Source organism: Canis aureus, chromosome 16, assembly GCF_053574225.1.
Source record: "Canis aureus isolate CA01 chromosome 16, VMU_Caureus_v.1.0, whole genome shotgun sequence".
In the NCBI taxonomy this organism is placed as follows: domain Eukaryota; kingdom Metazoa; phylum Chordata; class Mammalia; order Carnivora; family Canidae; genus Canis; species Canis aureus.
In genome coordinates this window covers 3,867,974-3,886,087 of record NC_135626.1, presented here as the reverse complement: position 1 = coordinate 3,886,087, position 18,114 = coordinate 3,867,974, and the positions used below count along the sequence as shown (strand labels likewise).

General features: G+C 36.7%; 1 protein-coding gene across 4 annotated transcripts in view; it reads right to left on the bottom strand.

The window, feature by feature from the left end:
- Positions 1-18,114, bottom strand: part of PBX3 (PBX homeobox 3) — a 231,105-nt gene that overhangs the window by 17,747 nt on the left and 195,244 nt on the right. For all 4 annotated transcript variants that reach the window (XM_077850693.1, XM_077850691.1, XM_077850695.1 and 1 more), the window contains exon 5: positions 15,662-15,797. In XM_077850693.1, the coding sequence (XP_077706819.1) occupies positions 15,662-15,797 (136 nt within the window). The remainder of the gene's footprint in view (positions 1-15,661; positions 15,798-18,114) is intronic.

Below are 18,114 nucleotides of genomic sequence, written 5' to 3'. Positions count from 1 at the left end.
TCCAGGTCCATATGTCCTCTTGTAATAACAACAGTTGTAACGGTTATAGAGGGCTTCTTAAGTGCCAAGCACTATTCAAACCATGTCATACATATTAACTCATTAAATCTGCATAACAATCCAGTAAGGCAGGTTCTATTATTTACCCTATTTTATGGATGAAAAAACTGTGGCACAAAGACTTTTAAAAGAAAAAAAGAGGGCAGTCCCGGTGGCTCAGGGGTTTAGCACCGCCTTCGGCCCAGGGGGGAATCCTGGAGACCCCAGATTGAGTCCCGCGTCAGGCTCCCTGCATGGAGCTTGCTTCTCCCTCTGCCTGTGTCTCTGCCTCTCTCTCTCTCTCTCTCTCTCTATGTCTCTCATGAATAAATAAATAACTAAAATCTTTTAAAAAAATTAAAAAAAAAGAAAAAAGAAAGGAAGGAAGGGAGGGAGGGAAGGAGGGAGGGAGGGAGGAAGGGAGGGAGGGAGGGAAAGTGAGAGGGAGGGAGGGAAGAAGGAAGGAAGGAAGGAAGGGAAGGAGGGAAGGAAGAAAGGAAGGAAAAAGTATATACAGTATGGTTCAGAAAGAATATCTGAAAAGAACATGTATATTAAGAAGCATTACAAATATCTAAGGCACTGTTAATTGCCTTTGGGGAGTAGGACTAAGAGTTTGAAGTAGAAGGGAGACTTGAAAGAAACAACTTTTGGTTTTGTTGAGCTCTCCTATATGGTTTTTAAGAATTTTATTAATTTCTGCACTTACATTCATTATTCCTTCCTTCCACTATTTAAATTGAGTGTCCTTTAATACCTTGAGATGAAGTTCTTAACTCACTGATTTTTCAGTCTCCTCACTTTATATACATATTTAAAATATACACACTATACACAATAATATATAATCGTATATTATAAATAACAAATACATATAAGTATATATTAATATTTTATGTATAATACCAACATTATATATATATAATATATATCTAAAGTTATACATTTCCTCTTAAGCATGGGTTTAGCCATATCCCACAGGTGTGGTGAAAGGTGTATTTTCATGATCATTCAGTTAAAATATTTTGCAATTTTCATTGTGGTCTCACTAGCTCATGAGAATACTAAGAAATATATTGTTTCATTTTCAAATAGAATTTCTAGTTATCCTTTTGTTACCGAGTTGGAGTTTAATTCCACTGTACTCAGAAAACATATTCTGTATTAAATTATTTAAAATTTGTTGAGAGGTATTTTACGGCCCAGAATACAGTTAACTTTCAAAATGTTCTGCAAGTACTTAAAAAGAACATGCATTTGTAGTTGTTGAATATAGTGTTCCGCATATATCCATTAAGTTGTTTGCTAATTATGTGGTTCTGAAAGTGTGGTTCTGGAACCATCAGCATCACTTGGGTTCTGCAAATTGTCAGGACCCATTATATATCCTTTGAATTGAATTTCCAGGAACAAGGCCCAGGAATCTGTATTACAAGTTCTCCAGATCATTCTTATGTGTGCTAATATTTCAGAAGCACCTTTCTATGTCCTGATTGTGTGTGTGTGTGTGGGGGGGGGGGTTTCCAATGTGCAAAAATCTATTGTGATTGTGGACTTACCTATTTTTCCTGAAATTCTGTAAGTTTTGCCTTATGTTTTTTGAGCTTCTGCTATTTTGGTACACACAAATACAGAACCACTGTGTCATTATTATTTAGTGCCTCCCTTCATCTCTAGTAAAACTTTTTGCCTTGATGTGTTTTTTATCTGCTATTAACAGAGAAACACCAATTTTATTTTGGTTACTGTTTACAGGTTATATTTTCCCCCATACTCTTATTTTCATTCTATGTCCTTATGTTTTAGATGTGTCCCTTAGGGGATCCCTGGGTGGCTCAGTAGTTAAGCGTCTGCCTTCGGCCCAGGGCGTGATCCTGGAGTCCTGGGATCGAGTCCCATGTCGAGCTCCCTGCATGGAGCCTGCTTCTTTCTCTGCCTGTGTCTCTGCCTCTCTCTCTCTGTGTCTCTCATGAATAAATAAATAAAATCTTAAAAAGAAAAAAAACAACTGTTAGATGGGTCTCTTAAAGAACACATATAATCAGGTTTCATTTTTATGTCTTACCTGACAATATTTGCCTATGAGAGTACTCAATTCATTTATACTTAATGGAATTACTTGTATATTTATTTGGATATAAACTTAACATCTTACTAAGTGCTTCCTATTTGTCCCACTTACCATGCTCTCCCCTCCCCCCCTTCTTGCCTTCTTTTAGATTGCTTATTTTAAAAATCATTCCTTCTTTTTAAGCAATTTTTAAAAAATTGTTTATTAGTTTAGAAGTTCTACATATATATAAAAGATTTTTATTTATTTATTCATGAGAGATACAGAGAAGAGAGGCAGAAACATAGGCAGAGGGAGAAGTAGGCTTCCACCTGGAGTCTGATGCAGGACTCAATCCCAGGACCATGGGATCATGACCTGAGTCAAATGCAAGACGCTCTACCACTGAGCCACCCAGGCATCCCAAGTTATATATTCTTTTAGTATTCTTTATAGGACTACCCTAGAAATTACACATTCATGACTATCAAAGTCAAACTGGTACTTTTACATTAACTGGTACTTTTATTAGCTTTTGCAGAAAGCACAAGAATGTTTGAACACTTAACTTCCCCTCATAACTTCTGAGGCATTATTGTTGTATATTTTAATTCTATACATATTATAAACCAATAGGACATTATTATTATTTTAAACAATCAATATTCATTTATATTCACACACATACATTTACCCTTTGCTTTTCCACCCCTTCCTGCATCTCCCAAACTCTATCTGGTGTTTTTTTTTTTTTTTTTTTTTTTTTACTTCTGCATGAAGAGTATTTTTGGTACTTCCTTTCATGAGAAAGGGGTACAAATTTTTATTTCAACTTGTCTATCAAAGGATGTTTCTGGCAGATATGGTATTTTAGGTTGATGTTTAATTTAGTTCATCTCTTTAAAGATATCATTCCACTATATTATGGCTTTATTCTTTTAATTTAGAAATCAGTTGTTAGTCTAACCGCTGCTTCTTTTTGAAGGCAATCTTATTTTCTCTTCTAGCTGCTTTTATTTCAACTGTGATTAGTGTGGATTTCTATATACTTGTTCTGTTTGGGGACTCTAGATTTTCATGAATCTAGGGCTTGGAATCTTCCATCAGTTTTGGAAAGTTATTAGCCTTTACATTTTAAATACTGCTTCTGACCCACTCTTACATTTGCTTCTGGGGCTCCAATTACATTTATGTTAGACTCTTTATCTTATTTTTTAAAGGATTTTACTTATTTATTTGACAGAGAGAAAAAACATAAGCAGGGGGAGCAGCCACCTCCTTATAGAGCAGGGAGCCCAACGTGGGGCTTGATCCCAAGACCCTAGGATCGTGACCTGAGCTAAAGGTAGATGCTAAACCAACTGAGCCACCCAGGTGCCCCAATGTTAGACTTTCTACTGCATCCTCAATGTCCCTATTTTTCTGATTTTCTATCCTACTGTCTCTCCATTTTTTAGGGTTGTTATTTTCTTATGACTCATCATCCCATTCACCAATTCTCACTTCAACTATGTCTAATCTGCTTTTAAATCCATACACTGAAGTCTTGATTTTGGTTACTGTATTTTTGGTTCTAAAATTTCCATTTGAACTTTTTTATGGTTTCCAATCCTCTGACAAAATTCTCCATTTTATCTTTTATTTCTTTAGGTATATTAAGCAGAGTTATTTTATAGTCCATATCTGATCCTTTTATTTTCTAGATTTCTATGGGTTTTTTCTATTTTCTATTGTTTCTATTGGTTTTAGTCCATGTTGCCATGTCTTCTTGTGTGTCTGTTTTTCCCTGCTTATGTGCCCAATGTTGTATTTGCTTTGTTTACAGAAACAGCTTGAAGCCTAGAATGCTGCTATCTTTTTCTATAAAAATCATTTTATTTGCTCTGTCCAGGCACCTACAAGTACTAGCAATCCAATTTCAAGGACTGTGGTATTTTGAAGCAGAATTAAAGTCTCTGTGAGTCTATGTACTTCCATGCACTCTTGGTAGGGTGCAGCCCTAGGAGTCTAAGGCTTCTCTCTGGGAAATAGGTAGCCTCCCCTGGTAGATCCTAGAGAGTTGGACACCAACCCCCTACAAAGTTGTCAAAAGCATTACTTAACCTTTCAGTCTCTTAGTCACTCTCAGAACTAACAAATGACCCAAGGAAATGTCATTTCCCCTGTTATTTTCTTCTCATCTACAAGTTCCTGGACTACATCCTTTTGCACACAAAGGAAATAGTAGACAAAACCAAAAGACAACCCACAGTATGGGAGAAGATATTTGCAAATGTCTTATCAGATAAAGGGCTAGTATCCAAGATCTATAAGAATTTATCAAACTCAACACTCAAAGAACAAATAATCCAATCAAGAAATGGGCAGAAGACATGGATATTTCTCCAAAGAAGACCTACAAATGGACAACAGACATAAAAAAGTGCTCAACATCACTCTGCATTAGGGAAATACAAATCAAAACCACAGTGAGGTATCACCTTACACCTGTCAGAATGGCTAAGAGTAACAAGTCAGGAAACAACAGATGCTGGTGAAGATTTAGAGAAAGGGGAACCCTCTTACACTGTTTGTTGGTGGGAATGCAAACTGGTTCAGCCACTGTGGATAACACTGTGGAGGTTCCTCAAAATGTTGAAAATAGAGCTGCCCTATGATCCAGCAATTACCCCACAGATACAAATGTAGTGATCTGAAGGGGCATCTACATCCTTTTGGATTGAACTTAAGTGGATGACTCCCAAGCTACATCTTTAACCTTGACCTTTCTCATAGGTTATACTTCCAAACTGAACATTTTCCAACTGAGATACTGATGGCAATGCAAACCTGGCATAACTATCACAGACCTTTAATTTCCCCTCCATCAAACAAGGATTTTTCCTTTATCAGATACTATTAACACCATCTTTAATTATCTACGCTAAACTCTCTCTCTCTCTCTCTCTATCATAAATAAATAAAAATTAAAAAAAAAAAAAAGGGATCCCTGGGTGATGCAGCGGTTTGGCGCCTGCCTTTGGCCCAGGGTGCGATCCTGGAGACCCGGGATCGAATCCCACGTCGGGCTCCCGGTGCATGGAGCCTGCTTCTCCCTCTGCCTGTGTCTCTGCCTCTCTCTCTCTCTCTCTCTCTCTCTCTGTGACTATCATAAATAAATAAAAATTAAAAAAAAATTATCTACGCTAAAAACCTCAGCCATCTTGTAATACTCTTTCCTCCTCATATTCATATCCAGTTGTTTACCCAATCTCCAAAATAAAAGTTCTACCTTCAAAGTGCTTTTCAAATTCATCTCTGTTTTCTACTTTCAGTGCCCTAATTTGAATCCTTGTCATTTCTTTCCTGGATTATATCAATAATCTCCTATGTAGTCACTCTCATTTTAGTAGTTTCCCTTTCAAATTGATCTCATACATTGGTGCTAAATTTATCTGTCATAAATCTGATCATACCACCCAACTCAGAAACACTTATCTTCCTTACTTTCCTTTGTAGCACTTATTATATGACATGATATATAATTATATTATTATTCATAAGTATATATAATATTTTATTAATACATACCTCAATTAAGGTATATATTATTCTTCTCTCCTCACTAGAATATAAGCTCCACAAGGACAGAATCTTTTTTGTAGTGACCAAAAATCACTAATTGAATTAATACTGTTGAATAAATTAATGCAGAATAGACATCTAAACTGCTCAACCTCATAAATGTAGGCATAAATGCAGACATCTAAACATCTCCACATCATAATTCCAGACCTTCTCTAATCAGGCTCAATCTTGACTTACTACACCTAAATCATTTCTTAAACAGTCATTGTATGTCAATGTTCTAGACACTGTGCTACGCATTAAGAATATAGTGCTGAATAAGACTGCAGTCTCAATCAACATGGAATTCACCATCTATCAGGGGAACAGCATTAAACAATTCATTACTTAGTGCTTGCTTCAGGAGCACATATACTAAAATTAGAACAATTCATTATTTGGGGTGTCTGGTTAGCTCAGTTGGTGAAATATGAAACTCTTGATCTCAGGGCCCTGAGTTTGAGTCCCACATAGAGTGTAGAGTTCACTTCATTTTTTTTTTTTTTTTTAAGATTTTATCTATTTACTTGAGAGAGACAGAGAAAGCACAAGTAGGAGAAGAGGCAGAGGGAGAGGGACAAGCAGACTCCCCGCGGAGCACAGAGCCCATCACAGGGCTCAATTCCAGGACCCTGAGATCATGACCTGAGCCAAAGTCAGATGTTTAACCAACTGAGCCACCCAGGTGCCCCAAAGTTCACTTTAAAAACAAAAGAATTCATTATTTAGTTATAATTGTGATACATGCTATCAAAGAAAAGTATAAGAATCTAGGAGATTATATAATGGAAGATATGAACTAGGAGTATAAGGAATGCTTTCTTGAAGAACTGACATTTGAAGTGAGCTTTGAAAATGCAATAATTAAAATGTTTACACATTTTTGTGGGGGGAGAGGCAGGGTTAGACCATTCCAGGCAGGAGAAATAGGATAAACAGCATAATAATAATTATTATTACATCTTCTCCTTACTCTGTGATAGGCACTCTGCTAGGCACTTTACATATATTATCTCACTGAAATTCCTATAACCTGATAAAGTACATGCTGTTGTTATCCAAATTATACCTATGAGGAAATGAGGCATGGTGAGGTTGAATGACTTGCCCAGCCAGAGGTCACAGAACAATAAGTTGGGAACCTTCCCAATTCTCTCAGTTGAAAGTAAACCCATTCTTATATCCAAAATGGCACCACATGCCCCTATGCACCCCCTAGGTAAATTTGGTATTCTGTCAGTAACACATTTGTCTGTCTCCTCCAAGAAATCTGACAATTCTTAGGGAGAAGAACACTAACTAATTTACCTTTGTTGCCACAGTGCCAAGCACAATACTTAAATGAGGCACTCAGGACCTGTTGAGTGCATTAGGAGAATAGCCCAAAAGCCCAAATACTTTTGGCTGGATTAAATTATTTACATTGTAGTTTCTACTCTCAAAATCCATATTCATTTTAGAAAAGTAATATGCTTGTGCATGGCTGACAGAAAAATCAGGAAAGGAGAAGAGAAGCCAAAACACAAGGACAAAGGAAGACCAAGAGCATCTCTGGAGAATGCCAGATCTCCTGGGGTAGGAATTTCACAGAGTCAACATGAGGAGTGAGAAACCAGAGGGCTTGAACTTGGAGCCTGTTCTAATCTGGTACCTTTGTTCTTCGGGCTATATTTTATCAATCTTCTGTTCACTTCTCACTCCCTCCTCTCTATTCTGCTCTGGGCCCCAGGAGGATAACCTGTATACCCTGAGCCTTCTCGTCAAAGGAGGTCAATGCAGGGAGATGAGGAAAAGGTCAGAAAGTACTGTCAGAGCAATCGTTCCTCTGATGCCTTTGTGTAAAACTGTCTTTAGTTAGAGTTTTAGTTACTATCCTTCCAAATACAGCTTCTATGTCTTGGCTGGGTTCTGGTAATCCTTCAGCTCTTCAGGGCAAGGGGTAGGAACAGAACTGAGCATCACTGGCACCGCCCTCTGTGGTTTCCCTGCACTCTGCCCACGCTTCTGGAAATAGTCACTTTATTAAAGTCTCCTCGGATGACTCTAATTTGAATGTGCCATCTGTTTTCTGCTGGGACCCTGCCTGATGTATTGGCCTACTGGTCTGACATGCCTCAGAAAAGCAAGGAACTGGAAAGGTGAGATGCAATGATGAGGGACAGGCATGAGGAGAGACGGCTGGGAATACATGGAAGCAAGAGAAGGCAAAGAGGATAAAATCTGGAGGGACCATGATTCTGATCATGGCTTCTTCTAGGTAGGGGGAATCTCGAAAACTATCACATCTAAGCTGGAAATAGTTTCTCTGTCCTTAGTTTGGGCATCATGATCAAACTAGTGTTAAGAGATTTCCTAAAAAAAAAAAAAAGAGCGGGGAGCAATTTAAAATAAATAAAACACCTGATATCACTGGAGCAAACTTTCAGTGCCCTACTAATGACAGCACTATTGTTTGTAGGGAAGATGACAAAAACAGACCAGAGGTCTCTGCTTTCTTTAAACCTCGCAGATACATGCCTTATCTGTACTCTGTTACAGCATCCTCAAAGCTCCCAACTCTTTACAACCTGCTCCTTTGTTCTTTGCACGCTGTTTAATGACGTCTACCTCCACCAGGACACACAAGCAGAGCCTTTATAGAACACAGGGTCTGTAGCCTTCTTTCAAAACAAGTGAAAGAACCGCTTTAACAAAATAGCTGTCTCTTTCCTTCACCTTGTCACCAGTTCACCGGCTGCATACTTACAGTAGAAATCCACTCCTAGCTTCCTGTCTCCTGCCAAAACAACTGAACAGGCCTTTATGGATAGCTGAACAAGATACTGTAATTTGATAGTCATCCCTTTTTTTCCTGCTCTAATTATTATTTTAACGGGCTTCTCCTGATTTTAATAGATTTTTTTTTTAATAAGGAAATCTTACTTACAAATTTTAATTAGCTTACTGAATATTCACTGCTTTGGAATAAGTAGTTTAATGAGTAAGGAGACCTCAGGCTACTAACTAGCCTGGAGTGTCTAAAGTAGCTTAGGGAGAAATGATGCAGCCCTAGTGATAGAAGCCCAGGCTTATGCCTTGCAAACCAGGGCTATGCAGCTGGGGCCCCAGAGATAGAGGAATCACACTGCCTCTTGCAGGAAAAAAGAAGTAGAAATCCAGTTTCTTGCTTTTTATCAAGAACCTCTGTGTAAGAAGAACCTCCAGTTCTGCCACTCATAAAGACTTGTGACTTTGTGAAACCACTTAACTTCTCTGAACATCAGTCTCTTCATCTGTAAGAGTTAGATAATAATTTTTCTACACTAGACTGTTATAAAAGTGGATCTTGTACACCACTTTAAAAGCTCTAAAATACGTTAGTTGAATGAATGAATGAATGAATGAATGAATCTTAATGTTGCCAATTAATCGCAGTAGTATTTCAGGTTCTCATCTGTTAAAAAAAAAAAAGAAAGAAACCAAACCCTCAATCGATTCTTTACAGTACACTTCAATTACAGTAGCAATGAAAAATAAGAGAACATTTTTCATTCTAAAAACACATAGCAGGGAGAGTAGGGCCAGAGTTCTTTAAACTCAAAATTGGAATGAGGAGAACAATAGAATTTTTTGGTGACTTGCTAATTTGAATAATCAATGCAAGTTAGCTCAATTTCAAAAAGTAAAAGCATATTAGTATTTGCTTCACTAATTAAGAATACATGACAATTTAAATATGATTCTCAATGCTTATGACATTTGAAATAATTTCTTCTTTTGTGACTTTTCAGGGTATTATGTAAAAAATGGGGAACGCCAGCTTATTCAACCAAACCAAGCCTTGGGAAATCAGTCTCAAATTCTGAGCTCAACCTGTAATTCTATGTTAAGGACATTTATAATATGTTACCACAAATTAATGTCAGATTAACATTAACTATAAATTTTTCACTTACTAGTACCTATTTATATAATATATAGCGAACCTAAAAAACTATAATATATGTTAACTTCATATGTCCAAAACCAAACTATTTATCCCTCCCTTCCCCTGAAAAACCTGCTCCTCCCAAAAGCTTCCCCATCCACTTAAAGAAAACTGCATTTTTTTGCCGCTCAAGCCAAAAATGTTCAAATCCTCCTTGATTTTCCTCTTACATCCTACATTTCATCTATTGGTAAACCCTCCTAGCTGTATCTTCACAATTATCTGGAATCCAGCCACTTCTTACCACCTCTACTACAAATATTCTGGTCTAAACCACTGTCATCTTCTGCCTGGATTATTGCAAAGACACCCTAACAGGGAGCTGCTTCTCCTTGACTCCTTTGCATTCTTTAGCTATTAGCCACATGGCTTGCTCATTCTCTTCTTCAATCTTTACCAAAAAATATTTTCCCAGAAAGGGTTTTCTTTATCACTCTATTAAAAATTGCACACTTTACTCCCTGTTCTTCCCTCCTTTTTTTCCTCCATAACACCTACCACTTTATTCTAATTTATCATCTCATTTACTTATTTTATCTGTTTGTACTCTGCCAGGAAAATATAAGTTCCATGAGGGCAGGTTTGATGTTGTATAGGTAGCAAACTTTTTAGTCAAGTGGAATATATATATGCCAAAAAAGGGGCACACATTATAAGTAGAGAGTTTGATGAATTTTCTAAAAAATGAAGATACCCATGAACCATCATTTAGATCAAGAATCATCAGGGGTGCCTGGGTGGCTCAGTTGGTTTAGCGTCCGACTTTTGGTTTTGGCTTAGGTCATGATCTCAGGGTCGGGAGATGAAGCTCTGGAAATTTCTTTCTCCCTTTCCGTCTGCTCCCCCAACCCCCTCACTTCGTGTGTGTGTGTGTGTGTGTACACGCGTGCGTGCAAGTGTGCACATGAGCTCTCTCAAATAAATAAATAAAACTTAAAAAAACAAAAACCAAAAACATCCCCTTTCAATCACTATTCTCCCAAAGGTAACCACTTTTATCCCGACTTTTAACAGAAGTTCAATTTTACCTGTTTTTGAACTTTTTAAAAAAAAGTAGTCTCTAGGGGCACCTGGTGACTGGGTTGAGTTCCTGGGGTCCTGGGATTGAGCCTTGAGTCAGGCTCCCTGCTCAGCAGGGAGTCTGCTTCTCCCACTCCCTCTGCCTCTCTCCCCGGCTCATGAGAGAAAGCAAGCAAGCAAGCAAGCAAGCAGGTTCCACGCTCAATGTGGAATTTGAACTCATAACCCCAAGATCAAGAGTCTCATCCTCTGCAATCTGCATTTTTCACTCATTATTACTATGTTTCTAAGATTCACTCAAACTGAGTATATGTAGTTGCAGATCATCCTTTTTCATGGCTATATAGTAACCTGTTATGGGATTATACTGCAATGGATTTATCCATTTCCCCCAATCAATGGACAACTGTCTTATTTCAAGTTTTTTTTGCCATTTCAAACAATGTTACAATGAATGCTCTTAAGATGTCTCTGAAATACATACACAAGAAGTTTTCTTTTTTTTTTTTCATAAGAAGTTTTCTAGAGCAATTTCACTTAGAGGTGAAATTATGGATTGAATGGTATATGTATATTCAAATTTATAAGATAATGCCAAAAGTTTTTTAAAGTGGCTATGCTATATCCATTTACATTCTTACCAAGAATATGTAAGAGTTCCTGCTACTGTATATTCTTGCCAACAATGTGTGGACTCGGTATGGTCAAATTTAGGATTTTTCTGCCACAATCTGAGTAATGTAAAATGTTATTTCATCACAGTTCTTGAATCACATTTTCCTGATTATTAATAAGAAGGATCTTCTCATATAATTGACTATTTAGATTTCTTTTGTGAGGTCCTTGTTTGTGTCTTTTGCCTATTTTTCAAATATGTTCTTTTTTTCTTAATAATTTGTAGGAATTGGGTGGCTCAGCGGTTTAGCGCCTGCCTTTGGCCCAGGGCGTGATCCTGGAGCCCCAGGATTGAGTTCCACGTCGGGCTCCCGGCATGGAGCCTGCTTCTCCCTCCTCCTGTGTCTCTGCCTCTCTCTCTCTGTGTCTATCATAAATAAATAAATAAATAAATAAATAAATAAATAAATAAATAAATCTTAAAAAAAATAATAATTTGTAGGAATTCCTTATGTATTTGGGCTTTTAATCTTGCTTATACACTTATAAATACTTTCTTGTGGTCTGTGAGCTGTCTTCACATTTTAAAAAATATTTTATTGGAAATTATTTCAAACTTGCAAAAAAAAGTTGCAAAAATAAAAACAGTACAAAGAACATCTGTGTATGCCTTTTACTCATATTCACCTTTTACTAAACATTCTGCCCCATTTGTTTGATCATCTGTGTGCACTCATGCATGCACACTCTCTCTCTGTTTATACATGTTTGTGTCTATGTTTACATACATACATGCACACATATATAAACACCCATACACACACATTTTCTTCCTGAACATATGAGAGTAAATTATATACATCATGGTCCTTTATCCCTACATAAATCAGTGTGTATTCCCTAAGATCAGAGATAAGCTCTTATATAACTATAGTACAATTATAAATTATAATTGACTTAATAAATTTAACCCAATATCCTTTATGGTACTTTTTCCCCTTCAGTACAAGATCTAGTCTAGGGTCAGGTATTGAGTTTATTTGTCATGTCTCTATCCTCTTTTATTGTGAAACATTTCCATGGCCTTTCTTTGACATGTTTAAAGAATATTGCTTCCATTCCCCCTTTTTCCTTAACAGAACACTCCTCATTTTGTTTGTCTGATGCTTTCTAGTGATTAGATTCAGGGTACATTCTTAGATGAAACACTACACACAATGTCCACCTGTCCCTCTTTGGTGATGTTGCTTCTAATCACCTGATTAGGATTTTGTTCCATTTCTCTACTCTATAATTGCTTTTTTCTTTTTTTTTAAACCATTGCAACTAACAAAGGGCCTGTGGAGAGCCACTTTAAGATCATTGTCATCAAAATTTCCCCCTAGATTTATTTTCTTTTTTAAGATTTATTTACGGGGTGGGGGGCAGAGACACAGGCAGAGGGAGAAGCAGGCTCCATGCAGGGAGCCCGATGTGGGACTCGATCCTGGGACTCCAGGATCACACCCTGGGCCGAAAGCAGGTGCTAAAACGCTGAACCACCCAGGTGTCCCTCCCCCTAGATTTAATATCTACAGATGATTCTTACCTGATCCAGTCTTGACCAAAATGGTTATATCATGTTGATGTTTCAACCTTTATTAAGTACTTTGATAAAGATTTTACCACTGAATTTATCAATCTTTTCCTTTGTTGCTTATACTTTGTATGTTCTTTTTTAAAAAAGATTTTATTTATATATTTGAGAGAGAGAGAGAGAGAGAGAGGGAGAGAGGGAGGGAGTGCACAAGCAGGGGAAAGGGTAGAGGGAGAGGAAGAAGCAGGCTCCCCAGAGAAGCAGGGAGCCTGATGTGGGGCTGGATCCCAGAACCCTGGGATCATGACCTGAGCCGAAGGCAGACACTTAACTGACTGAGCCACCCAGGCACCCCTACTTTTTATGTTCTTTTTAAGAAATTTTTTCCTACCTTCCAAGTACTAAAAATATTTCCTTACATTTTCTTCTGAAAGTTCGTTACTTATTTTAACTTATTATTTTAAAGTCTTTCAAGCAATAAGGAATAAATCAGTTTCATATACCCTAAATCTACAAAAATATTGTTGCTACAGTTGCCTGTTTTCAATTTTTTTAAGTTAGCTTTGTATATGAACAATTTCTGGATTTTAAATTTAATTATATTTTAGTATGATGTATATTTTAAACAATGCTTTTTCTCTTTAAAAAGGAGTTAACCTGTCAGGTCTGGAACATTCTCTGCTTTCACTTCTAAACAAACTTAAACAACAGGGCGCTAATTTATAAGGCTAGCAGCCAACTGATGTGTAATACTTAAAATGATAACATCATTGTTCCTATTTCAGAGATGTGTAGGAGGAGAGTTGTAGAGGGGAAATTAACTTCTTTAGGCAGGAAAAGGGTAAAGAGGGAAGGAAATTGTCACAATTTAATGCTTAAACTGATTCCTGAAATTCTGCATTTGAAAGGCTGAACTGGGAGGAAAAAAAGGTCAGCAAGTCTGCTTTATAGATAGACTAAGTCTCTATTATTTTTATGTCCCAAGCAATTACCAAAAAAACTTTTTAAACCTAGCAAAGCTGTTTTTCTATCAGAAAATAAGTGAAATAAATACAAGAATGTACTTAAAAAAAATAAGTAATGTGTTCCTAGCCTATATTAGAAACAGAGCAAAACCTCCCTGGTTTAGAGCAGTTAGAAGGAAACTTTTCTCCCACTTATTACACAGCATGTATTAGGCAAGTCCTACATGACACACAAAATGCTAGTAGTACACTAATGAAAAGCCACGATCGTATTGCTTTCAAAAAAAATAAAAAAGTATACAATCTGTGTTACTCTCCAAAGGTAACTGTTATAGAAGTAAAAAAGAAACAAGCATGAAAACACTTTAATGAAATTGGACCTGCAAATATTTGAATTCTAAAGTCAGAGAGCTGTTGTGAGAGCTGGAAAACTGGGCTTGGCATCATCAACTGGCATTTAGCATGAGCCAGATCCTTTCACTAATATTCAGGGGAAATGCACACACCAGAAAAATACTTAATTTCATCTTCCCTGTCTGACCCAGCATATTATACTGTTCCTTAAAAGTTCAAGTGGCAATGAGTATTCTATAACACACTCTATATGTCTTCACAAATTGGTAACTCAAATCAACTATATTTCAATTCAAATTGAGCAACAGGAATCAAGGTAAGCCACTATTTCATAAGAGAATGACATTAACTCTTAAATGACAGCTTAATTATAAATCTAAGATTGTTCTAGAAATCTAAGAAAATCTAGAGGTTTTATGGGAAGTAATGCCAAAACAGAAGCTGGAAATCCTCTCAAACCCAGACTCTAATCCCTTAAAGAACAATGACTTAAAATACTGATATAACATTTTCAGTGGAATCTGAAGGGGATTCTTTAATATCTTGGACTTCAGATGTATAGTAGGAGTATTTATTTAGAAACCACTTTAAAATTTTTGTGTCCCATGACCAACAGGGAACACTGAAATTTCTGCCAATAGTTAGCTTTTCCATAAGTTCCATTGCAATAGCTGGTTGGTAATTATCACATTTGCATGCTATAAAGAAAAGCTATCCTGATGTCAATCTATAAACAGTATGAGTGTTTAAATAAAATTTGATTTTAGAGCTAATGCCAGTAAAATATACTTATTTTATAAGGAATTACAGTTGTTTATTTGTCTCCAATCCTCAATCTAAATACCTATCTATCTGCCTAAATTAAATGTATTTTTGTTAGAAGATGACAGCTAATTTCAGGGCTACAATTTATTACAAAGAAATGTTAAAAAAAACAACAACTAAAAATCAGTGACAGGTATAAACTTAATTCTTTTTAATGAATAACAAGGAAGTAAAGAAATCCTTGGGACGAATATCATAGCATGGTTACTAAGAAAAGACTTAGTGAATTTCTCAAAGCTTTCACCAAAGAGTTATATTAAATTTCCTTTCGGCAACAAATAAATTGGTTTCTCACTGGTAGAAGCTTAGGTCAGTCATCTAAATCAGGGGAAGCAGGACTATATGCCATTTACTGAAGAGTCACTTAAGTATAAACCGTGTCCCTCTCTCCCCATGGCATGTTTACGTCCTCTCTATAGAAGATTTACACTGGGGTTGTGGGTAATTATCTAGATTCTTTGCCATGTAGGATTAAAAAAAAATTACCTAAGCTTTAAAAGCTTGCATAAAAATATGGAAATATCTGTATTTTCCTTTTATCTTCCTTGATAATGGAACACATGGATCTGAAATTTGGTATAAGTCTGAAGAATAGGGTTCCTATATCAGTAGGGAAACGAGACAGACCCATGGTATCCTCTCACCTGTGACACTGTGATGCTGCATTTCTTGGCCAGCTCTTCTTTGGCTTCTTCACTGGGGTAGGGGTTACTGAGGTGTGAGTAAAAATATTCATTCAAGATTTCTGTGGCCTGTTTACTGAAGTTACGCCTTTTCCGTCTATGGCAAGAACCAAAAGAAAATTATAGTTATAATCAGCCTTAACCAAAGAGGGATATATTGATTAGAATTATATCAACAAATTAGATTTCTATTTTTAAACATTCTTAAGGCCTGATTTACACAACAATATCACAGTTATGCTCTTGGCATCCTCCAAAGCACTATTCAACTCATTTTAAGAGGTAGGATTACTAAAAATACAAGAATGTGAAGTACAATTAACTTGATTCTTTAATTTGTTCAACAAGGATCTAATGAGTTATAGGTACTCAATGAAGATTCCGTTGGAACAAAACAGGTAAGATCTACCAGAGAGTTTATAGGAGATTGGAGGGTTAAGGGAGAAAGTAGAAAGTTAGGTGGAGAAAGCCATTAGACATGTATCATGGAAATAAATAAATACAAAGTATAACCATATCAAGTGTCATGAAGGAAAAGTATAACAAAACTATAGAGGAAACTTAACATAGATTACAGAGTCAGGAAAGGTTTCCTTGAAGGAGTGACATTTAATGTGAGATCTGGAGAATGTGTAGGCATTAGTCAGACAAAGAGTAGAGGGGAAGAAGAATGAGCAGAGAAAGTGGTCTTGAAACAGAAACGAGCTTGTAAAGTTCAAAGGAGCAGAGGAGACTGGAACACAGTAAAAATCAGAGAATGTGTGAGTTGCGTATGAAAGGACTGGCAGGAGCTGGATTATATATATATACAGGCTTAACGGATCCATAAGAATTTTTGGATTTAAGTATAGTAGGAAGCTATTAAAGGCTTTATGTTCCAAAAAGATCATTCTGACAGCTGAGAATAGTTGGAGGAGGGCATGAAAAGAATTGTAGACATTTAAGGGGACGACTGCAATGTTCAAATTGAAAGATGATGGTAACCTGGCATAGGGTAAGAGTAATGGAAATAAAATGATTCAAGATTTATCTGAAAGGTAAAAACAATAGGACTTGGTGATGGATTGGATGGGGACAGTGGGTGAAGAAGAGAAGGAAAAAATACATTAAGAATTTCTAAATTTTTCTGCTTAAGCAACTATCTGGACTAAGGCATGATTTGCTCACAAGGGAAAGAGTAGGGGAGGAAATTTTCTTTGTTTTTACTGGGAAAAGGGTGGCAGAGGCAGAATATCAAATATTTACTAACAATTTATTTCAAATAGCAAAAATGTTATTTATATTTGGGTTTTGTTATTACAATTTTAAAGAATTCCAGCCTGAAAATTAGCATTTATCAGATTTCACTTTAAAGTAGATCCTCCAGTAACTAGGAAACACTTCCCCAAATAATTTTCTTAATGCTGTCCTCCAAATAATTTAATGATCTTCTCACTTGTGATATCCTATACTCAGGAAAGAGTCAGTACATGCAGTTGTAAAATGTGTAGACCCTATGAGATTAAATGATGTCACTAACATCGCAGGTTAAGTATGTGATCTATGTCTCAATATTAAGGGAGAGTGAAGGGAGTAAGAAATCTAGGTCTGATCAAAACACCTCAAGTTACGAGTCTTGAAATTTCCTAATTTCAATAATTTTTTGGAAGGTTAAACCATCAGTAGTTTCCTAAAGAATGAAGAAGAGATTCAACATCTACTTAGGTATTAAAATCAATAGGATGTGATGATGAATTAAATGGAGGAGGTGGTGAGGAAAGAAAGGGAGGGAAGGAAAGGGAAAGAAAGACACCAAGAACAGCAGTTGGGATTTTTGCAGCAGTCACACATTCCTCTGGCCTGGGGGCACTTTGAATAGGTACGCTCTGATGAGTAGGTGTGTGTGGGTGAGTAGGATGGAACAGGTCTAGAATAGGTATTGAAACTGTAAAATCTACAGATAATTACCTGGCCCACAGATCATATCTGTGAAGACCATACAGTAATGACCTACCCCTGAAAATCTAAGTTTCTGGCTTCTTAGGAAAACTTGGAAGATCAGTCACACAAGTCCCACATTCTCAGAAGCCAGTCATAGGCTGAAGCCGAGTGATGGCTGTGCCCTCAGATATGTTCTAATCCTCACTCCCCCAGCCAACCATTCCACTCCATTTCATCATATGTAAGCATGTGAAGTCTAAACATGGAGTCCAGAGAGCCCTTCTTTGCTCAGTTCCTGAATGGTTGAATAAAACCAATTAGATCTTTAAATAATAACAAACAAAAATAAACCACGGAGTCCAGCAGAAGACTGAGGCTATACTGGAGTAGATGACACAAGAGCATTTCTTTGGGAAATGAAAGGAGGAATGAACAGGAACATAAGTTTAGCTCATTTGTTGACTGTGCCTAGGAAAGGTTTTAGTAAACACTGA